This window comes from Apodemus sylvaticus, chromosome 3 (genome assembly GCF_947179515.1).
Source record: "Apodemus sylvaticus chromosome 3, mApoSyl1.1, whole genome shotgun sequence".
In the NCBI taxonomy this organism is placed as follows: Eukaryota; Metazoa; Chordata; class Mammalia; order Rodentia; family Muridae; genus Apodemus; species Apodemus sylvaticus.
In genome coordinates this window covers 164,453,625-164,477,223 of record NC_067474.1, presented here as the reverse complement: position 1 = coordinate 164,477,223, position 23,599 = coordinate 164,453,625, and the positions used below count along the sequence as shown (strand labels likewise).

At 43.0% G+C, this 23,599-nt stretch overlaps 1 protein-coding gene across 4 annotated transcripts in view; it reads left to right on the top strand.

Moving 5' to 3' along the window:
• Nucleotides 1-1,166: 1,166 nt before the first annotated feature.
• The window catches only part of Kif1b (kinesin family member 1B), a 128,155-nt gene continuing 105,722 nt past the window's right edge, over nucleotides 1,167-23,599 (top strand). For 2 of the 4 annotated variants that reach the window (XM_052178169.1, XM_052178168.1), the window contains exons 1-2: nucleotides 1,170-1,478; nucleotides 16,917-17,091. In XM_052178169.1, coding sequence (XP_052034129.1) covers nucleotides 16,986-17,091 — 106 coding nt within the window. In that variant the 5' untranslated portion in view covers nucleotides 1,170-1,478; nucleotides 16,917-16,985. Of the gene's footprint in view, nucleotides 1,479-16,916; nucleotides 17,092-23,599 lie in introns of all 4 variants that reach the window. The other 2 variants (XM_052178170.1, XM_052178171.1) reach the window with 2 other exon arrangements.

Here is a 23,599-nt window from a genome sequence, read left to right as displayed (position 1 = left end):
CTAAGACCCTGTCTTGAACAAACAAAAACAAACAAAAATAAACACAATGAAAAATGTCCAATAAATGCAGAATAATGGGAATCTGAGGACTTCAGTAGCATGGGGATTGATCAGAATAATTAATATAGAAAGTTAATTTCCACGTTTTAGCGTGTAGGCCTATCTCTACCAAATAATGCTGTATTAAAGTCAGGGATGAGGAAAAAAAATCTTATCTTACTTTCAGTTCTGCTAGTAAATCCCAAACACGTCCTCTAACCTTAAAATGCAGTGTGATTGATAGGTTGTCATTGTGATGTTTTATTAAGCATTGAATTGAGCTGCTTATGAACGGCTTCTTTTTTGAGCTGAACCTAAATCTGATTTTTAACAAACATGGCTCGTAGAGCTTTTGTGTTCTTCTCAATCCTGGAAACCCCCTCTAGGGGCATCTCTCTCAGGCGGCTCAGTCCATTCACTGGGCGCGATACAAAGCGTTTTGTTCCTTTGCTCACACCAGCACGCCATCTCCCAAGGAGACGCTGAATGCCCACTAAGTCATGCTTTCCCATTACTCATTCCTCCTTTTCTCCCAAGGTGGCGTGTGGGAGGTGTTGTGCTGGGGTTCGACAAGAATAGGCTAGGAAGCTTTCTGCTGGATACACTCATGCCTGAGCGTGGTTCCGTTCCCACCGCGCCGGGTTCGGTGGCTTCGCCGTGTGAGCTGTTTTCCAAACGGACAATGACTCCACACTCGGCCGCTCCCATAAAATCCCAGCTCCGATGGCATCTGGACCGGCCAGTCCCGCCCGGTCACTGAGCCACTTTTTGTCCCTTTACGAAGCGGGTCATTTGGCTACACAGGCGCGGTTGCTACCCGCTAACACAGGCGCGGTTGCTACCCGCTAACACCCTTGGGGGGTCACCAGGGAGGGAACTCTGGACACCGGCTTCGCCCACCAGGCACGCCCGCACCCTCACCCGCATCGGCTCCCGTACCACCAGGGGGCGCTTGAGTGTCTCCGTCGCTCCGCCAGCACCTCCCGCCCTCTCTTCCAGATTCGCTTTTCTATTGGTCATTTGTCTCAAAATCTTCATCTCGATTGGTCATTCTCCGCGTCTGTCTCGGTTGCTGGGCGGGCCGAGGTGACGCGCGGCGCTCTAGCTCGGGGCGGTGTCCCGCGCCGGCAGCTTCGGGCGGAGTTTGGCGAGCTGCGAGGCGGTGTAGTCAGACGGCAGTGGTCTTGGGAGGCGACAGCTCGCGTCCGAGCTTCTCTCTGCTCCTCCGCCGCATCCACTGCCGCGCCCCGGCCTCCCGCCAATCCTCGATGCAGAGCCGGGCGGCCGCGTGATGGGGCTGCGGAGCGGCGCCCTGCGGCTCGCGGCGGCCGCTGCCTGCGCTGAGGTGCGTCGGTGCCCGGCCTCCCGCGCCCCTGCGCGCCGCGGCGTCTTCTGACTCGGCCGGCTCGCCCGTCGGTCCGGTCCGCAGCGCGGCTGAGGTGAGGAGGCCGAGGCGGAGCGGCCGGAGGGAGGTGGGCGGCGGTGCTGCGGCGCTGGTGAAGGGGGCCGCTCCCGCGGGAGGGGCTCCGGGCCGGTGACGCGCCTGGAGGGAGCGGCGCGGCCGGCCGGGGCTCGGGGTCGGAGGTGAGGAGGCTCGCCCTCAGTGGAGGGACCTGGCTGGCTGGCCGCGAGCAGCGCCCGGCTGGGGTCCAGCGGCCTGCCAGCCCCCTGCAGCGCCCTGCACCAGCCCTCCGCTGCCCCTGGGCTGCCAGGCCCCGCTCTGTCCGCGGGCCAGCAGATCCGCCGCTGTCCCTCCGTATGTGCGCACATTGCAGCTCCGAGGGAGCGGGCCCTGCCCAGCTTGAAGCCAGCCGATCTCTCCCCCCTTCTGCTCTCTCGCCCCCCTCCCCCATTGTGGTTGGCATCAGGGTTCCGACTGGGAATGTGGCAATGTCCCTGGGCCCGATGAAGGTAGCAAAGGGCATCCGACAGAGCGGGGGGCTCAAGGGCTGGACCGAGGAAGCCATGCAAAGGGAGGGGGCTTGTTGGATGCTGGCCAGATGGGAGGAAGGCTGGTGTGGGCTCGACGTTCAGCCGACCAGGATTACTCTGGCAGCCATATTGGGAGGATGATCTGACAAATCCTTTAGGTGCCAAGTCCGGTTGCTGGAAGGCACCGAGTGACAGCCCTGGCAGCTTTCAGGGTGACTGGCCGCACCAGAAGCCAAGTTGTGGGGGTTGGGAGGCCGCTCCGAGCAAGCTAGTCATTGTTCATGCAACGCAAACCCTCACCAACTGTAAATGCAAAACTGAGCTCCAAAATCACTTTTCCTCTTCGGTGGATTGCTCTGTGAGCCTTCAGGGTAAACCGGCTCGAAGATTCCATTCTTGTTGGGGTGAAATTCTGTGTTTCTGTACTTATCATCCATCTCCATTGCTGCTTTGGCCCTCGAAGGCCTGTTGATGGTTAAGGCCACTTTACCATATCGGAGACTCTCGGCGTATTGTATGTCGTGCATAGATTTGCATAGTATCTCCACATGCGGAGATTAGGTAAATTTGGAATATTGTGGTAGCAGAGACGATTTGCAGCAGTATCTCTGAGGACACAGGTTGTCATCTTTGTGGAATCTGGAGGTAGCCTAAATTAGACTGTCAACAGATCTCTTGCTTATGTAGCTCCCACTGTCCCAAGCAGCTGTTCTGCCAACCCTAAGCATGCTGCTTTGTGTCATGGTGTGCCTGCCTTAACCCAGAGAAAAGTGGGGCTCGGCTTTGAGTAACTGTTTAAAAGGGATATTATAGTGGATGTTTGATTTAAAGCTTGGCATTTTGTGGATTTGGCTTCATCATAACCAAATTTTAGTTTTGAAAAGTGTGGTAGTTGGTATTGATTATGAAGTAATTGAAGTTGTTAATGTTCTATTTGAGGATAGACTTTGAAGATTACTCATCTTGATGTTTTAAAGTAGATTTAAAAATGATCAATAACTGGCTTCAGAGTGAGCCTGTAAATGTGTTTACCTATATTTTGATTGTGCACAGGACCTGGAAAGATGGCGTGCCTCCTGCCTTCTTTATGCCCTTTAATTTAAACTTCATTTATTATATATATTGGTTTTCGGCAATGGGTGGGAGCTGGAGCTCTAACTCAGGTCTTAGACCTGTTAGATAAGCTGTCTACTACTGGATTATACTCCCACGCTCTGAACTCCCCCCCCCTTTTTTAATGCATAAGTTCTTTATTTTTCTATTTTAATTATCTGTCTACTTAAGAATAACTACAAAACCAAATTCCAGTGTTTTTCTATTTCTAAGAAAATTCAACACACTATTTTTTGTAATTTTTATCGTTAAGCAATCTCAGTGAACTTTCAACAGACACTAATTTTGTTTTTTTAAAATTTGTTTATTTTATGTGTATGAGTGTTTTGCTTGCATGTATGTGTATGTGCACTATGTGCTTGTGTGGTACCCTCCAAGGAGAGATGAGGGTTGGATCTGCTAGACCTGGAGTGACAGGCGATTGTGAGCCACTCTATGGGTGCTGGGAGCTGAAGTGGGGCCCTCCTCAAGAGCAAAAAGTACTTTAAACTGCCGAGCTGTTTAAAGTTAGTGGGTTTTGCAGTACATTAATATTCAAGATATACAGAATGTTTGCTTTATGACTCCATATCAAAATAAGAAATACCTTTAAGTATATGTAAAGAACTGAGATTAAGTATAATTTAAGCTTTTGAAAAAATTAGCCCTGATTATGAATCTGAAATGGAGGAAAGATTTCTTGATTCTGCATAGGTCTTCACTGGTGAATATTTTTCTAGGATTTATCCAGTGAAATACAAATTTCTTGATTCTGCATATGTCTTCACTGTTGAATATTTTTCTATAATTTATCCAATTAAATACAGTTTCTAAGGCAAAGGACAGACTGTTTTCCATCTCAAGACCAGATATGAAAGCACTTTCTTTTTTTCTACTAAATTAGTGCAGGGAATAACTTACTGCCCAAGAAAAGCCTGTCAACAGTTTTCAAGGCCAACACTTTCTAGCTTGTTTTTTTCTGGTTTGGTCTTATTCTGCGTACACAAATAAAGGCTAACCACCAGTCCTTGCTGCCTCGTTTGTAAGCCCCCTCCTGGGCTACTCACTGTAACAAGTCTCTCCCAAGAGTAAGCCTATCCCTTTGGTCTTGTAAGCTGATGTGATATAATTCACAGTGCCCTAAAGTTAAAGGTGTATCTACTATTGTTCCTAGTTCACAGTGTTCTCTTTGAAAGAGGTCTTGTTTGACACGTAGTGGTAAACGTGTAAACTCCATAAGAGAACGAATATGTATACTTCTAGAACCTCGGATTTTGTCGCAGGATAGAAGACATTAAACAGATGTGGCTGTGATAGGAAAATCTGGTAGAAAAGCTCTTGGACTTCCCAGAGGTTGTTTTGTTTTGTTTTTGTTAAGAGCTCAGTGGTTGGTTTGTTCTCATAGTAGTTAGGAGTTAATCCAGCCTACAGAGAGATTCAGGTCTTTATCCTAAAGTACTGTAAGGCCTACCACTTGTTCTCAGACTTCTTTTCTCATTGCAGTTAGTTTACTTCTCAGTGTACTGCTGCTTGTGCTGTGGAAACTTCTGTGATTTTCTCTTTCTCATACTGTATAATATTAATGATTTTATGATTGTGTATGGCTGCATATGAGATGCAGGTTAAAAGACTAAAATCAATGCTTGCTTCGGCAGCACATATACTAAAAGACTAAAAACATCTCTTGGATACAAAACCTTCTTTTGGTTGGTGGGGCTGGGGACTGAACTTGTTAGGCAAATGCTCTACTAAATCCCCAGCCTCAGAAAGCTTTTGCATTTTATTTTACAGTTTAAAAATTTCTGTTGTTTACAACAGAGCTTGTCATTCAGTTATATAGTCTTCTGTCATTTTCTCCTTTGGTAACTTGAGTGCCTTTGGCTTAGTTTTCCCTCATATTCAAATTTTATTGTTATTTTTGTGTTGCTAGGCATTGGAGCCTGGACTTTGCATATGCTGAGCTAGGGAATCTATCCTGAGCTAAGGCCTTGTACAGATTTTTCGCATCATCTTGGCAGATGTCAGTGACTCTATAAATAAACAGTAGCAGCAGCAATAAGGAGAAAAGTATTGTACTCATACTGAACAGTTTCTGTATATCAGGAGACTCTCTGTAAGCACATTTCTTAACCTAATTCATAGACAGCCATGCCCAGTAGATATTGTTAAAGTTCTTTCTCATGTAAAGAAACTGAAACATGCTAAACTTCCCTACCATGACTAGATCTAGGTTCGTAACCACTGTGCTGAACTTCTTTAAAAACTACCCTTCCCTTAAAATTCCCTCACTTCTCCAGCACTGGCTGGGTTCTTTTCAGGTTACTTTTGGGCCACATCTACTGTCATCACTTTCAGATCTCAAATTGGCCTTCTGATCTTAAACCCTGGCAATTTAGAGTTCTCACTCCTGTAGTCTTTTTGCTGGTGCATTCCATGTTGAACCCCCAAGGCTCTTCTTAGTCTCTTTGTTTCCTGTACAGTGATGTCTGTCCCCTATCTTACGATATCCACATTTGGTGTTTTAAGTTCTTTACTCTTCTGAAGAGCCACTAGACACATGCCAGCTTGAGCCATTCCTGCGATCCATTCCTTCTGTCCTTACTCTGTTTCATGGAAAAGCCTCACATAGGGCTGGGCATGGTGCCACCAGCAGTGTGGAGCTCTCAGTTTGACTTTGATGTTTGCTGAAGCAGGTCGGCTTGGTCCTGTCAGGATGTTCATAGTGACTTGACCTGCCTTCCACTGTCTCTCTAAGCAGAAAATGTATCTACCACCTCAAAGGCATGCACTCCTTCAACCTCTCCCTTTCTCTTCCCTCCTCGCACCCTCCACCCCCACAGGGTTTCTCTGTGTAGCCCTGGCTGTCCTGGAACTCACTCTGTAGACCAGGCTGGCCTCGAACTCAGAAATCCGCTTGCCTCTGCTTCCCAAGTGCTGGGATTAAAGGTGTACGCCACCACCACCCGGCTTCCCTTTCTCTTTACAAACCCCCCTGCCCTATTTTTCTTTCCTCTAGCCTGGGAAAGGTTATTCCCCCTGACTTCAGCAAATCCCGTGGCCTGTGCTGTGTGTCACTGGCTCCTAAACTTTTGGGATTTGTTTTATTGGATGCTCCTTCTGCTCCCTTACTGGCTTTCCCCTACTGCTCCTTTAACGTGCCCGCAGCTCCACCTTAGCACTCATGCTCTCTGCAGCCTGGATTGCTCCTTTTCTCTAATCTGCTCAGCCAACTCCTTCACCTCTTTCAGATTGTTGCTTAAATCTTAACCACCTCAACATGGCCTCCCCTGACTGAGCTGCATAGCTGCAGCTTCGCCTTCTGGCTTTCCTTCCCTCCCCTCAAGTGCATGCATAGTCCTCAGCTTTAATGCCTCTTCCCCAATGGAAGGCAAGTTTCTCCAAGACAGGGATTCCTTAGGATGTGTTTGCAACACGTTGACTAAAGCACACAGGAGTGCACAGTCGCGCATTATAGTCAGCATGAGTGGCTCTGTAGTCCCCGCTCTCTGAATGTGTTCTTCTTCAGGTTTCCAGCCTTTATTGCTAGGAGGTGAGGGGAGCGGCATGCACACTCCATATCATACTCTGCCAGTGTGTCTTACTTAACTTCCTCTGTCCTTGAACTTTCATCTGCTTTTGTTTTGTGGGGCCGGTTGCAGTCCCCTGGGTCCCCTGTGTTCCTGTCCAAACACACAGCCACCCAGCTCATTAAATACAGAGTTTTGTATACATTTTAAAGGCTTGCTGTGTTGTTTTTGGTTTTGGTTTTAAGAACTAGCACTTGGATTGTATAACATACATCCAAGTTAAAATAAATAGTAAAAATAAGCCATTATGAGAAATTTTTGTTTATTCTTTGTAATACTTACTGCCTTGGAAAGTATTTGCTCAAATTACTATAAGCTCCACATATAATAAAGACAATTGAAATGTAAGTAAACAAAAATCTTGTGTACAGAGGGATAACTAAAAATACAGCTTGCCTGGACTAATAGTTTAGAAATTAAAGCAAAAAGGAAAAGATAAATCATAGTTTTTAAATGCTAAATTTTAAGTGGGTCAGGTATTAGTGCATACCTATAAGCCCAGGACTCAGGAGCCTGAGGCAGGAGGAGGTAAGCCTGGATTGCATAGGCCCTGTTTGAAAAAACCAAACAAAATTCTAATGACAGTCCGTTATGACAGGGGAAGGTGTTGAGTCATCCTGGTACAAAGATGTGTGCACTAAGTCTTAGATGTCTTTAAAGTCGATTGGAGTGGTGTGTATACCTTCTGTCCTAGCACTTGGGAGGCAGAGGCAGATCTCTGTGAGTGTATGGCCAGCCTGGTCTACAGAGTGAGCTTCAGGACAGCCAGGGCTACATAGACCCTGTCTCAAAACAACAATCAAACAATGCTTTTAAAAACTAATCTACAGGCTGGCAAGATGGCTCAGTGGACGGCGCTTGTCACTAAGCCTGGTGACCTGAGTTTAGTTCTCAGCACTCCTGCAAGTTGTCTTCTGACCTCCACACACACAAATATAAAAGACAAAATATTAAAATGAATTAAATATAAAAAAAGAGAGAATGGGGGTGGACTCAAATTGTTTAAAAACATATACTGTTCTTGTCAGAGGTTGAATTTGGTTCTTAGCATCTACACTGGGTGGCCCACAGCTGCCTGTAACTCTAGCTGCAAGGGGCAGACATCCTTTACTGGACTCAGTACCTGAACTCACAGTCCACATACCCTTGTAGACACACACACACATGCAAAATGTTTTTAAAAAATCTAAATTCACTTGCTTTTCAAGCTGGGGATATAGTATTATAACTAAACTGTTTTAATGAAAAATATAATAATTTCCATTTAGAATGCTTTATTTCAAGCCGATGAACCAACCATAGGGACTATTTTCCTCTAATCTATGGGTGTCTCCCTTAAATCCCCAGACTGGAGATAGAATCTAGGGCTTTGTGCATATTAGACAAGCACTCTACATACAACTGGGCTGCATCTCCAACTCCTGTTTCTTGAGGTGTTTCTTGATTTCTGAGAAAAAAACAAAAAAGCTGTGTCAGCAGTGCAACGGAGGATTCTCCATCTCGTAGTTGCAGGATATATGTCTGGTAAATCTAAAAATTCTATCAGGTTATTTTAGACAGTGGTTAAAAGAAAACAGTTGGAGAACCTGGCTGAGCCTATTCAGTCACATTGGAAATTGAAAATCTCATTTGCCAGAGACTGTTCCTGTGTTGCCTGATTCTTGGCAGTGAGTTAGGATTCGAAAAGCAGCATTCCCGACACAGGAACTAGTTTGTACTTTCACAGAATGGCCAGAGAATCGAAGGCCAAAAATACATGCATACCCTTCCCTGTCTGCCTCTCCCTCTCCCTCTCTTTCTGTCTTCCCCAAAACCCCCACATTCTTACCTATTGGGGCCATTTTACAGGTATACCCATGGTCGTAAGACTTGCTTCTCCTTTATTGAAATTATTAGATAGAGAGGAATGCACAAATGTGTATAGAAAGGAGTTATTCTTAGTATCTCTCTCTCTTTCTCTTTCTCTCTCTCTCTCTCTTTTTTTTTTTTTTTTTTGGTTTTTTGAGACAGGGTTTCTCTGTGTAGTCCTGGCTGTCCTGGAACTCACTCTGTAGACCAGGCTGGCCTCCAACTCAAAAATCCACCTGCCTCTGCCTCCCAGGTGCTGGGATTAAAGGTGTATGCTACCACCGCCCAGCCTCTCTCTCTTTTTAAAGATTTATTTTTATGTATACCTGCATGCCAGAAGAGGGCATCGGATCCCAGCATAAATGGTTATTAGCCACCGTGTGGGTGCTGGGAATTGAACTCAGGACCTCTGGAAGAACAGATTACTCTTAATTTCTGAGCCATCTCTCCAGCTCCATAGTATCTCTTTTTGGTTTTTTCGAGACAGGGTTTCTCTGTGTAGCCCTGGCTGTCCTGGAACTCACTCTGTAGACCAGACTGGCCTCAAACTCAGAAATCTGCCTGCTTCTGCCTCCCAGAGTGCTGGGATTACAGGCGTGCGCCACCACCGCCCAGCTCTTTTTTTTTTTTTTAAAGATTTATTTATTTATTATATGTGAGTACACTGTAACTGTCTTCAGACACCAGAAGAAAGCATCAGATGTCTTTTCTCTTTTCGGATGGTTGCGAGCCACCATGTGGGTGCTAGGATTTGAACTCATGACCTTTTGGAAGAACAGTCAGTACTCTTACCCACTGAGCCATCTCTCCAGCCCCCACCCGGCTCTTTTTTTAATTTTTAAAAATGATTTATTTTTATTTTATGTACATTGGTGTTTTGCCTGCATGAGTTTCTGCCAGATCCCTTGGAATTGTAGTCATAGGCAGTTGTGAGCTGCTGGGAAGAGCTGCTGAGCCATCTTTCCAGCCCCTATTTGTAGTATAACAAAGGGTTCTCTACTGTAGAAGTTTCCTTCACTTTGTAATATGTTTGTTGCTTTGTTTGAAATGTAGTCTAACTCACCATAGGCTAGCTGTGAACTCCTGTGTAGAGGTTGCTCTTGGATTCCTGTTTCTCATCTGCTTGCCTTCCCTTCTCAAGCAGATGAGCTACCCTGCCCAGCTCATTCTTTTTCTTTGTTTTAAAGGTAAGGGCTCATGCTGCCCAGGTTAGCACTCACTCTCTACTCTAGGTTAGCCTTGAATTCCCAATCCTCCCGCCTCTACCTCCCAAGTGCTGGGACTACTAGTCTGTGCCACTTTACATGACTTGTTTGTTTGCTTTGTTATTTAAATTGCAGATCGTTCCTTGAAAATACAATTTAGTCACAGGCATGGCAGTACATGCTTTTAATCCTAGCATTCAGAGGTAGAGGGATCTCTCTGACTTAAAGGTGAGCCTGGTTGTGTAAATTCCAGGATAGAGCATATTGAGACTCTCTCCCTCTCTCTCTCTCTACACACACACACACACACACACACACACACACACACACACACACACGCACATACATATATATATATATGTATATGCAGTACCTGTGCAGGCCAGAAGAGGGCATTGAATTTCCACCTCTTGGGACTGGAGTTACATAATAATGAGCCACTGTGTGGGTGCTGGGGATTGAACTCAGGTCCTCTGGAAGAGCAGCCAGTGTTCTTAGCCACTGGGCCATCTCTCCAGCCTCTAATCTGTGTTACATGCTTTCTATAGAGAAACAGATTTGGCAAAAGTAAATTAACCCCAAACAAATCAAAACAGCTTGGTATAGTAGTTTTGTTTCCTTGCTGTGGTAAAGACCTGGAATAAAAGCTGCTTGGGTTGGAAAGGATTCTTTTGTTTGGTTGGGTTTTTTTTTTCCCCCTAGACAGGGTTTCTCTATAGCCCTGGCTGTCCTGGAACTCACTCTGTAGACCAGGCTGGCCTCCAACTCAGAAATCCACCTGCCTCTGCCTCCCAAGTGCTGGGATTAAAGGCATGTGCCACCACCGCCCAGCCTGAAAAGGATTCTTTAGCTTACAAGTTATATCACATCAGCAGGGAAGCCAAGGCAGGGGCTCAAGGCAGGCACTGGGAACTGAAGGAGAGACCACTGAGAAACACAGCTGACTGCTCCCATCTGCTTGTTCTGTTTCCTTTCTTATACAACCCAGGACCACCTGCCCAGGGGTGGTGCTCCCCATAGTAAGCTGGGCCCTTCCCTCATCCATCACCCTTGAGGAGAATGCCCTGCAGGCTTGCCTACAGCCAGATTTTATGCAGGCATTTTCTCAATTGAGGTCTTTTCTTCTCAGGTGACTCTGTGTCAAGTTGACAGCAGACTAGCTAACATATCTGGTATTATTTATAATAAACAAATATTATTTATTTCTATCTCTTCACTTTGCCGAATAATCAATTTGTTTTCGCCTTACTCCTAATAATTTATGTTGCCTCTGAGAGCAAATGGAAATTATACAAGATCAAAGATAAGCAGGCAAATTTTGAGAAATATTCAATTAATAAACTTCAGTCTCCCCCCCTCCCCCAGACAGGGTTTCTCTGTATAATAGCCCTGGCTGTCCTGGTCTTTGTAGACCAGACTGGCCTCAGACTCACAGAGATCCACCTGCCTCTGCTCCACAAGTGCTGGGATTAAGGGTGTGTGTCACTATGCCCAGCAAACTTCAATGTTTTACTGTACCTTTAAAGTTAGTGAATGCAGCTGGGTGGTGGTGGAGTACGCCTGTAATCCCAGCACTCTGGGAGGCAGAGGCAGGCGGATTTCTGAGTTCGAGACCAGCCTGGTCTACAGAGTGAGTTCAAGGACAGCCAGGGCTATACAGAGAAACCCTGTCTCAAAAAAAAAAAAAAAAAAAAAAAAAAAAAGTTATTGAATGCTTCTGGAATTTTTGCTCCAGGCTACTTTCCTAATGCTTTTAACTATACTGTAGACTGGGGTGTATACATGATTTAGAGTTGTTACCTGTCCAACTGCTTTTCTTTTTTCTTTTTTCTTCTTTTAAGATTTATTTATTTATTATATGTAAGTACACTGAAACTGTCTTCAGACACCAGAAGAGGGCATCAGATATCTTTACGGATGGTTGTGAGCCACCATGTGGGTGCTGGGATTTGAACTCATGACCTTTGGAAGAGCAGTGGGTGCTCTTGCCCACTGAGCCATCTCTCCAGCCCCCAACTGCTTTTCTTGTGTGTTGTGTGTATGCATGTGTGTTTATGTGTTTGTGTGTGCATATATGTGGAGACCAGAGAATAACCTTACAAGTGGTTTCTCAGTATCAGTCACTGTTTTTTAAGACAAGGTCTTTCATTGGCCTGAAGTTTATAATGAGCTTGGTTGGCTGGCCAGCAAGCAGCCACAAATCCTTTTCTCTCTGTTTCCCTGGCTCTGGGACTGGAATGGGTTTTGTTTTTGAGAAAAGGTCTCACTATGTATTCTAGGCTGGCTTGGAACTCACTCTGTACACTAGATCATACAGATCTGTCTGACCCTGTCTCCTGACTCCTGGAGTGCTGGGATTCAAGTTGTGTGCCATTACATCTGGCAAATTTTGAAGTTGTAATTCTCTGATGGACATCTGTTATAGAAGACTATAGTTATGGGTAATTTACACAGTAACTTTTTTATAGTTCACTTAACTGTAATTTCAATTATGTTACTGAAGATAGTCAGTTTTACCACAGTTAAAGGAAAAAGTATGCATTTTAAAAATATTTTTGCATGTTCATATTGTTGTGGGAAAGTTTCTTCCCCCACTTATTGCATTTTGTGGGAAAAGAATTTAAATGTCTGTATTTTTGGATGGGGATGTGTGGTTGGTAAAGGGCTTGTCTAGTGTGCATGAAGTCCTGGGTTTGGAGCAGGAGGATCAGAGGTTCTAAGAAGGGAGAGAGAGAGGGGGATACAAATACATTGCTTTCCAACCAAAAAGGAATCTGATGATTAACAGGAACATAGTAGGAATGGAAAGAAATTTTATAGCTGAATGAAAGAGGCAGCAAGCTCGTTTTGGGGTGAGAGCTATTGGCCTTGTGTGTGTGAGGCTGAAGGAAATGTGGGCAGAAGAGTTAGGGAGGGACTAAGCCAGCTACACACAGATGGTGTGAGGATGTCAGAGATACTCATGTTTTACTTCATAGTTGGAAGCCCTTTGTGTCAAAAGCCCAGGATTCCGTGTTTGCTTTTTAATTCTAAGTCTGAAGCTTTGAGTAATTTACTAGTTCCTAGGAAGAAGACAAAAATAAAAACTCTTAAATACAAACACACAAACAAACCTTTTTAAAAAATCTTAAGTTTTCAAAATAACTGCCAACATTTTAGCAATCTTTTTTTCTATTCCTGATTATCTAAAAAAAATATTTTTACACCTTTTCTTGACTGAAAATCATTGCTTTAGGTTGAAAAAAGATGTCCTTTTTTTATAACTTCCTTCTTCCTAGTTTTGCTATTTGAAGAAACTGGGTGACTTGCTCAGTGTTTCTTCCCCTATTCTGGATATGGATAATATCTTTGTGTTACCCTAGAGAGCTGGATTATTTGTGTCTATTGAGCAATTGTGAAAGACCCTGGGAGTGGGTGAGTAGAGGGGTTGGGCTAGAACATGTGACTTTGGTCTTAGATTCTTAGAAATGAGAATGACCCGACAGTCATACTTTAGTCCTTTGCTAAAGGACTATTGGATCAAAACAGAAAGCTCAAAAGAAGTTCCTTTGTTGTAAGAATCCTAGGCCTGGAGTCCAGCACAGATGGGGAGAATGAGAGGTCAGCAGGGTCTGAAATCCTAGCATTTGGGAAGTTGAGGCAGACAGGATGGAGAATTCCAATTCAGCCTTGGCTACATAGTGAACCTTGTTTCCAAAAGAGCCCGAGGGAGAAGGCGGGAGCATTGACAGATTGCTAGTTGGGGAGATAGCTAATTTTTGTATATTATAAGAGTTAGAATGATAATTACATATCAAAGTCTTGGGGGAATTGAAATGCTGTTGTAATCTTTCTCCTCTTTCCTTTCCTTTCCTCCTCCCTTTCTTCTCCATTCCTCCTTCCCCCTCTGTATGTATGTATGTACTGATGTGTATGTGTATGTATGAATATATGTATGTATGTATGTATGTATCCTTTTATCCATCCATCTACCCAGTGACTGAACTTAGGACCATAGAGTTATTCTCTGGCACTTTTTAAAAATTTTTATTATGAGACAAGGTTTTATTGGGTCAAGTCTAGGCTGCTGTAACTAGCAAACCTTATGGCTTAGCTTCCTGGGTTGCTATAATTACAGACATGTGTAACCACACCCATATTCAGCTATGTTTTTATGTAGCTCTTTTCTCAGTGCTGCATTCTTTGTGTGTGTGTGTATGTGTGTGTGTGTGTGAGAGAGAGAGAGAGAGAGAGAGAGAGAGAGAGAGAGAGAGAGAGAGAGAAAGAGAGAGAGGGTCAGATAGACAGACAGAGAGAGACACACAGAGATAGTACTGAATGAGTGACTATAGCATATGCAGCATTAATTGGGAAAGTTCATAACTCTGGGCTGTCATTTGATAAATGTGGCCACAAAGGTATATATTAAGAACTTTCCAGTTACTGTAAAATAAAAGATAAACAGGCTGGAAAAAAATTGCAGTATACGTGCATTAAATTAAATAAGATTAATATCAAAACATTGTAATAACTTGAAACAAAACCAAAGATTACTGAACCTAGCAAGGATTTAAACAGGTTATTTTCCCAAGCAGGGAAAGAAAGCTCATTAATTCATTCCTTGAATAGATTCCGAGCTCCTCACCAGACTCTGCCCTGTGTACTACTGCATATGTCAGAGAGCTGAGCAGTCTGGACTGGCACAAAGGCAGAAGACATGTAAGAGGGGCCAGGTGTGGTGGCACACGCTTTTAGTACTAGCATGTTGGAGGCAGAGACCGTAGATCTGAGTTTGAAGCCAGCCTTGTCTATTTGAGTTTCAGGGCATCCAAGGCTACACAGTGAAACCCTGTCTCAAAACAAAAAGGGTGGGGGCTCTGGAGAGAGAGTTCAGTCAGTGCTGAGGAACTGAATTTAATTTCTAAAACCCGTGTTTAAAACAAAACAAATCTGAGTGCTGTGTGTTTGTAATCCCAGTGTTGGGAAGGTGGAAACAGCCATCCCTGGGACTCACAGGGTTTAAGGCCTGCCCAACTGTAAGGCTGTTTGCCGTAGGACATGCCTTTAATCCCATCACTCAGAAGACAGATGCAGTAGATCTCTGTGAGTTCCAGGACAGCCAGGGCTACATAGAGAGACCTTGTCTCAATAAAGCAAAACAAGAAAAAAGAAATTGTACCTGGTGCCAGAAACCTAGTCACCCTTCCCCAGGTTAGTCAAGTCATAGATCTTGTAGGAGAACCTACCACTGCCACTTTACTAAACCAGTATAATCCTTAATTACATTCTAAATATTTATCCTTTACCCACAGATTAGTGTAGTTCACACCCCTCATCAAGGAAACTTCTCTTTGCAACAGATGGAACCACTAGAGAAAACCACAGTGGATCAAAATGCAGAGTTCTGTGGAGCCCAGTCCAACTCCACATGTACAACACAGCCCTGCCTTTAAAGCTCAGGAATCATTGCGGAGGGGGTGGGGGTAGAGAAAGACTGTAAGAGCCAGAATAACAGGAAATTTGCTGTGAGGTTTTGTCTCCTAGAAAAGTCAACTACATCGTGAAGTCTCAACAACATAGCTTCCTTAACACAGGCTGCAGAGGAATGACACCAGCACACACGCTAATGAGAGCTATAGGCCAGGCAACTAAGGACTGCTGAGAGGAAGTCTTCCTCAGGGAAGAGCATCTCGCTTGATTGTCTAATAAGTAGTAGCCTGAAAACCTCCTACTCACAGAAGTGACATAGAGCAGGCTGCATTTATCTATTTAAGAATGTGTACACACATATGCAGAAACAAAGAAAAGACCAAGAATTTAAAAGAGGGGTGGGGGCATGGGAGGAGTCGGAGAGGGGGTAAATGATATAATTATATTATAATATCAAACATTTAAAAATACATTTACCTTATACATTTTGAAAGGTAATTTCTCAGTGGTTTAAAATTGATGATAATTTCAAAAGAAGTAAAAAGATGTGATTCAGTTCTGATATGGGAACTACATTTTTTTTTAAAGGAAAATATTGGGCAACTTTTAAAGTTCTGTTAGGTTCCATGATATCTAAACTTATAAATACTTTTCCTTTTAGCCTTTTGTTTATTTCTTCTTGAAATTTTTGGAATGAACAAAAAGTTTCTTCCTGGCTCAGGACATTGGTTGTTCCTTTTGGAAATAACTTGTGGTTTATTCTATTTATTTTCTTTCCTATGGAATTGCATTAGTTTTGGTCTGAGAGAGACCCTTCCTCTGGAGATGTTTGGTTTTCCCATGTTCTCATGCAGTAGTGAACTGTAGTGATTTGATTCCCCCACAAGTCACCGGCACACCTGTAGAATCTCCTCTGGTGGCTGTGCAGGGCGGTTTGAGATGCGGCTGTCAGATATTTCCTTCCCCTTCCCTCCCCTTCCCTTTCTCGCCAAGATTGCTGTATGTGGCCCTGGCTGTCCTGAACCTTGCTCTGTAGTCCAGGCTGGCCTCAACTCACAGAGATCTGCATGTGCCACCTTGCCTGGCAGATATTTTCAGAGGTAAAGAAACTGTATGTAGTTAAAGGAACAAACTAGAATATCTCTCTGTTCTTTATTTGTTATGGAACCAAGTGTTTCACATTGTCAAGTATAGAAAATTTACTAAGTCACCTAGTTTCCTTAAAGTAATGTATATATATTTTTAACTTGGGTGGTGGTGGCATAAACCTTTAGTACCAGCACTTGGGAGGCAGAGACAAGGTGGTACACACAGATCTCTCAGAGTACTAGGCCAGCCTTTCTACAAAGTGTTCTAGGACCACCAGGGCTATACAGAGAAACCTGTCTTGAAAACAAAAAATCAAAACAAAACAAACAAAACCAACCAACCAGAAAAAGGGCAATAAATGGTTTTTAGGTGGGAACATACAATTTTAAGAAATTCTTCAATGAACAGGTAGTTTTGTGTTTTTATATATTATTGGAGATTAACCTGAAGATACACAGAGAAAGGCTGATGCCCGTTATTTTGCAGGTTATTTTTAATTAATTAGTTCGAGACTTTTTAGGGTTTGAGAAAGAGATAATAGGATAGGAAAACGGATTTCCATCGTTGCTGTTTGGTAAATGACTGTTGGGAATATAAGATTTGTAGTGAAGACTGACAGGCAGACTCTTAGAAATAGACCTGAAACAGCTCTCATGAGTCAGCCTTTGTGCCCCTTAATTTTGACAACCTTCTGTACAATGTTTCTCTTTTAAAGGAACCTTGAACATAACTTCAAAAGAAGATTTGAATTTTACTTCTGGACGGCATATCCAAGGTCATCAGGATGTCGGGAGCCTCAGTGAAGGTGGCTGTCCGAGTGCGGCCCTTCAATTCTCGGGAGACCAGCAAGGAGTCCAAGTGCATCATTCAGATGCAAGGCAACTCGACCAGTGAGTACAGGCTGTCTCATAAGAGCATGCCTCCCGCCTTCTCCTTCTCCTCGCTGTGAGCAGGGCACACGAGCATCTGTGTCCTACCCTTTGCCAATGCAGGATGATCTACTGAATGTGTCCTCTTAGGACTGCTGCAGTACTTAAGTATGGACTGATTATTTCATCTTTGTAATTGAGGGAATCTGAAGAGCTGAAGTGTCGATCCTTACTTATCAAGTTTAGATTTGATGAGAGTGAAAGTATAGGCAGTGGTTTTTACTAAATTGTGAAGGAAAATATAACTTTAAAGCCCCAAGAAAGTTTTCTTTCTTTTATTAAATATAATTTGAGGGCTGGAGAGATGGCTCAGCTGGTAAGAGCACCGACTACTCTTCCAAAGGTCATGAGTTCAAATCCCAGCATCCACATGGTGGCTCACAACCATCCATAAAGAGATCTGACACCCTCTTCTGGCGTCTGAAGACAGCTACAGTGTACTTACATATAATAAATAAATAAATATTTTAAAAAATATAATTTGAGCTTGGCAAGATGGTCTTAAAACTCAATCTCTTGGGCTGGAGAGATGGCTCAGAGGTTAAGAGCACTAACTGCTCTTCCAGAGGTCCTGAGTTCAAATCCCAGCAACCACATGGTGACTCACAACCATCTGTAATGGGATCTGACACCCCTTCTTCTGGTGTGTCTGAAGACAATGACAGAGTACTCGTATAAAATAAATAAATAAATCTAAATTAAAAAAAATTATTCTCTTGACTTGTAATGGTCAACTTGAGCATTGTTTATGGTTATAATATAAGGCAAAATACTATTTTAAATATAAGTAGACACTACCATCTTTTAGTGTTTGCTTTGTAATAAAGTAGAATTATTGATTTTTTCCAGTGGTTACTGCTACAGTCTCACAGTGGACTTCCGAAAGTCTATGATAGGGATGTGGGACGTGCTGCAGCCTGTCCAGTGCAGTCTTACAGAGCATGCTAAGGAAGGAGCATGGGCTTCCAGTCTGGGTGTGGGAGCCCAGTGAGGCAGGAGAGGAGGCAGAAAGACAGACAGATTGCTCCCTCTCTCCCTCCCCTCCACTTTGCTTTCTGAGTCAGCGTTTCTCTGTTTAGCCCTGGCTGTCCTGGAACTCACTCTGTAAACCAGGCTGGCCTCAAACTCAGAGCATCCACCTGCCTCTGCCTCCTAGTGCTGGGATCAAAGGCATGCGCCACCACTGCCCGGCTCACTTTCTCCTTTTTAAAAAAGAGGGCCAGTGTTGAGCAGCTGTCCAAGTACCAAAAGTTTTTGCTTCTAAGAACTTTTTAAAGCGTCGATTTCCCCATACAGAAGAATTAGGTTGTCCGCCACAACACCCCTCTCCCTTTAAGTTCTTTTCTTTTAGAAAAACAAAAAATTATTTAAAAATAGGGTCTTCTATATTCCAGGTTGGCCTCAAACATGTTGTGTAGTCGAGGGTGACCTCGAACTTCTGATCCTTCTGAATACTGAGTTACAGGAATGTGCTACCTACCATACCTGGCTTTGTGCCAGGCTGAGAATTGAACCCTGGGCTTTGTGCCTGTGAGCAAGGAACTCTACCAGTGAGCGATAATCTCCAGTCCTGAAGATGATCATGATACAGAATAAAGTGATTAAAGTGATACGTGTTATAAAATACTGTTTTAGGGAAGTGCAGATGCTGCCTGGCGCAGTGGTGTGACCCGTAACCCCACACGCAGGAGATCAAGGCGAGAGAGAGGCTGGCAAGTCGGGCCTAGTTTTGGTGCTGTAGAACTACTATGTCTTAAAACAAAAATAAAAACTAGAGCTTAGGTGTTAGCTCAGTGAGTAAAGTGCTTCCTGTGCAAGCACGAGGACCTGAGGCCTATCCCCAGGACCTCATTTAAGAAGCTGACTGTGAAGGCACACTGTCGGGGAGGGGAAGACACTCACTCCTCAACAAGTGCCGGGCCAGCTGAGAGGCCCTGCCCTAGTACATGAGGTTCCTGAGAATAACAGCTGAGATTGACCTCTGTTCTGCACATGCCTTCACACACAAACACACACATACACATAAAGATGAAAGCTACAAATGTAGGTTTGGGAAAGGACAAATAAAATAGCTCTGTAATGAGACGGGTGCTGAAATATTTAATCTCAATAGGAGCTTCTAAACCTGCCTTTGATCATTCAGTTCCCAGATAAAAGACACACACAACCTTTATATTTACAATAAGCCTTTATTAGCAGTAGAGCTGGGTAGATATCTATCCATTATGCTATTACAATCTATTCCTAGTGATAACCCTGTGTTATTACTTGCTATGTTCTGAACTGCTCTTAACTCCAGCCCTTATGGCTACACTTTCTTGACTTCTAACACATGGTGTCTTCTCTCTTCCTCCTTTTCCTCTTCCTTGTGGTCTAAACCCACCTTTTTCAATTCTGCCCAGCTGTGGGCTGTAGGCGTCTTTATTCACAATCAGAGATAACTTGGGGCAAGTCACATAGCATCAAGTGGGTCTACGTGCTTAGCATTACAGCACATAGCAACAGGCCAAACCTCAACAGGTGTAGAGTATACTTGAGGAATAAATAGATTAAAGCTATTTTTAAAAAAGATTTGTTTTATTGGTATGAGTGTTTTGCCTTTAAGTATGTAAGTGTACCATGTACATACCTGGTACCTGAGGAGACCAGAAGAGGGATTTTGATCTCCTGACAGTAGAGTTACAGATTATTGTAAGCTGTTACATGGGTGCTGGGATCCAAATCTTGTCCTCTGCAAGAGCAACAAGTGTTCTTACTAAAAAACAGAAATGAAAAACCTCACACTGGGCCTATGGCTTATTGCAATGAACATTTGCAAGGGTTATAGTGTGTCACACACTGTGACACAGTGCAGCTTCCAATGACAAGATTTTATTTTTTTATTTTTTATTCCCTTTTGTGGGCGGAGGTCGCAAGGGTGGAGGGTGGATACGGAGGAGGAACAGGGAGATGAGTGTGATTGGAATGTGTGATGTGAAATTTGTAAAGATTCAATAAAAAGTTAGTCTCAGATTGAGAGAGTATATGCATTTTTTTTTTTTTTTTTTTTTGGTATAGAATAGAGTTTATTCAGGGTAGAGCTTGGGAGTCAGTGGGAGAGAGAGAGAGAGAGTAGTGGAGGCCGGTCATGTCCACGTGGATAGAGTAGAGGGGGGAGAGGAGGGGAGCCCAAGGGGCAGAGAGGTGAGAGTGGGATGAGAGAAAGCGAATAGATGCATTTTGTAGCTTTGTTGAAAAAAATGGGGCTGGAGAGATGACCGAGTGGTTAAGGGCAAATATGCTCTTCCTGGGGACCTTAGTTTGATTCCCAGCACCCACAGCAGGTGGCTTAAAACTGCCTGTAATCTCAACAAGGGGATCTGACACATTCATGTGTGCATATGCCCACCCTACTTATACACACACACACACACACACACACACACAATTAAAATAATAAAAATAAAAAATAACTCTGTATAAACAAACATATAAATAGATAGAAAGAAGGAAAGAAAGAAAGAAAGAAAGAAAGAGAGAGAAAAGGATAAGTCACAGCCATATGTGTTAGATATGTGTTAGCTACTGAAGGCTGTTTTGCCGGTACACTGTCCTGCTTGGTGATCCCAGATTCTAGCTCCTTGCTGATGGAGCACAGCAGAATGTGGAATTCCCCTTCTATAATAATTTTTACCTAGAGCTGAAAAGCATAAAGAACACTTGAGGAATATGGAAAACTTGAAGGCTTGGTGGCAAGCAGCCTTATTGAAGTGCCCTGTGGTCTCAGGAATCATTTTCTGGCACAGACAAATATTACTGCTTTAAATATTTTAGAGTCCCCCTGAACACAGACATATCCATTTAGATCCCATGTTTTCTTTTTCTTTCTTTCTTTCTTTCTTTCTTTCTTTCTTTCTTTCTTTCTTACTTTCTTTCTGATCTACTTAGTAAAAAGGAAGCTAGGTCAAAAGTAATGGTTTAGCTTATGACATTCATGCTGAAGTTACAAGTGTTGGAGACACTGAGTGCATACACAGTCCCTCAGACGAAGAGGAGGTGGGTAGAGCTGGTTTTCTCACAGGGTGTAGGATTGAATTGTAATATTTTGCTTTGTCTTTTATAGAACTCTGCCTTTCTCTTGGGTCAATCTTCCTTTGACTAGAATCTTAAAATTTTTATTCTTTAATGTTTAAGCCCAGTAGGATAGAAGTAGTTTTGTGGGGTTTTTTTTGATTGCTTACATTGCATTTTCAAAGGCTTTCCCATTCACACATACGCATTTCTAAACCAAATGATGCACATCACAACAGACAATGTGCCAAGTCAACTAATTGAAAATAAGGCATGACCACTGTGGGGCCTTGAGAAGGATTGATGTAGAAAAGAATGCTCTTACTTGGTTATTTTTCTTTCTTGAGACAGGCCTTACTCTGTAGCCTAGGCCGGTCTCATACCCATGGTTATTTTACTTCACTCTTTTGAGTGCTAGGTTTACAACTGGGAGCCGCTACATACTTGTAGGAGGGAATGCTCTTAAAATTGTCTGGTTTTTCTGTTACGAACTCATCAGTCACGCAAAAGGAGAGGTTGGGTACTCTGTGCCTGTCCATGGCAGAAGTTTGGGGTCCGTTTGTCCAAGGCACAGCCTTGCTCCACAGCCTGTTCCTTCTGAAATCTTCCTGCCACAGTCCCCTCTCCTTCCTATTTCAGAGAGGGGAGTATTTACTTCTAAAGCCATAAGTCTACTTGATTAAGTGTTTCACAAAAGGAAGAGAATGTCTAGGTCCCATTCTGCACTGTGGGGCCTTCTCTCCCCAGCACTGTCAAGGGTTGGGGAGCCTGGAATCTTCAAGGTCACCTTGCTTGTACAGGCTTGTGTGTTGGCTACTGACTTTGTGGTGGGCCTTTCCCCTCTGGTCCTTACTCAGCCCTTCCAGTTTACTCATTTACTGATCTATCTATCTATCTATCTATCTATCTATCTATCTATCTATCATCTATCTATATACTTTCACCTACCTACCCACCCACCACTGTGTGTATAACAGACGTGTATCACTATGTGGGTGTGGGGGTTGGAGAACAACTTTGTAGATGCTTTTTTCCTTTCACTCTTGTCAGGCTTCCACGGGCAAGCACGTTTTCCCACTGAGCCATTTTGCTGGTCTTCTACCCATATATATATATATATATATATATATATATATATATATATATATATATATATATATTACTTTTTCCTTCTAGGCAAAGTTCAGGATTATAAAGATTAGATTGTGCTCTCATTTATAGATAAGATATCAGCAATATCCTGTTCTCTCTTTCCTTCCCTCCTTCCTTTCCTTCTTGATTTTTTTTGTTGTTGTTGTTGTTTTTTGAGACAGTGTCTTTTATAGCCCAGGCTGGCCTTTAACTCTTCCTGTTCCACCTCCTGAAGGCTACTGATAGAGGCATGCCTTAATTTGTCCAGCATATGAGGTGCTATGGTTTAGACAAGAACTTTGCTAACTGAGCAACATCCCTGACCCCTGGTTTATTTTTTTTTTCTTTTCATTTTGCCTAGAAAGTCTTACTGTTTCTGATTACTTGAGTATATCATGTTGAGACATATTTATATGTGATAAGAATAATACTAGTTTTGGTAAATTAGAAGTATTTCTTCTGTCTTCTGTTTCTATTTATCTAGTTGTTTCCAAGGGCTGGTTGACTTTATGAACACAATTTAGTAGAATATTAGTGTTGGAACCTGGTGTGTGTGTGTGTGTGTGTGTGTGGTCTATGGTCTATCTTGTGTTTATTTAGAAGTGCCTGCTGTGGAGTTCTATTTATAGCAATGCATTGTGGAAGAGAGAGATGATGTATTTTTTTGGCTGCTTCTACAAACAAAAGAGGATTCTTTGGATTTAACTGTTATTTTGCAGTGGTAATTATTGTCAGTGTTGTAATTATTTTCTATATTAGGAAATACTGGGTAGTGTTACAATAGTTATCCTATAGATATTGTGGTTATAGATATATTACTCTATAGGTATTATGGGTATTTATCCATATATATATATATTATTTATTTGTGTGTGTATAGACAGCTTAGGGAGGTGATTCTTTCTTTCTACCTTGTGGGTTCCAAGGATCAAACTTGGGATATCAGGCTTCATAGCAAATACTTTTACCCACTGAGCATCTGGCCAGCCGTGTTCATCCATTTCTCAGCAGATCAGAGTAAGTAGATGTTTAGTTTACTCTTTGGGGATTCTTTGATCTGCCTGTGATGCTCCTCCTCATGTCTTTATTGCAGGCCTGGCCTGTTGGACAAAGTGCTGACCTGCAGGTTTTTACTTTGTATCGTGGTCTCATAAAGTTGGAGGAGTTCTGAGGTTGTGTTTCATATCCATTGTACCTTCAATAATAAGTATCCACTAAATAGAATTTGTTTTATCTTTCTCTTTAGTCATAATAGATAGATAGATAGATAGATAGATAGATAGATAGA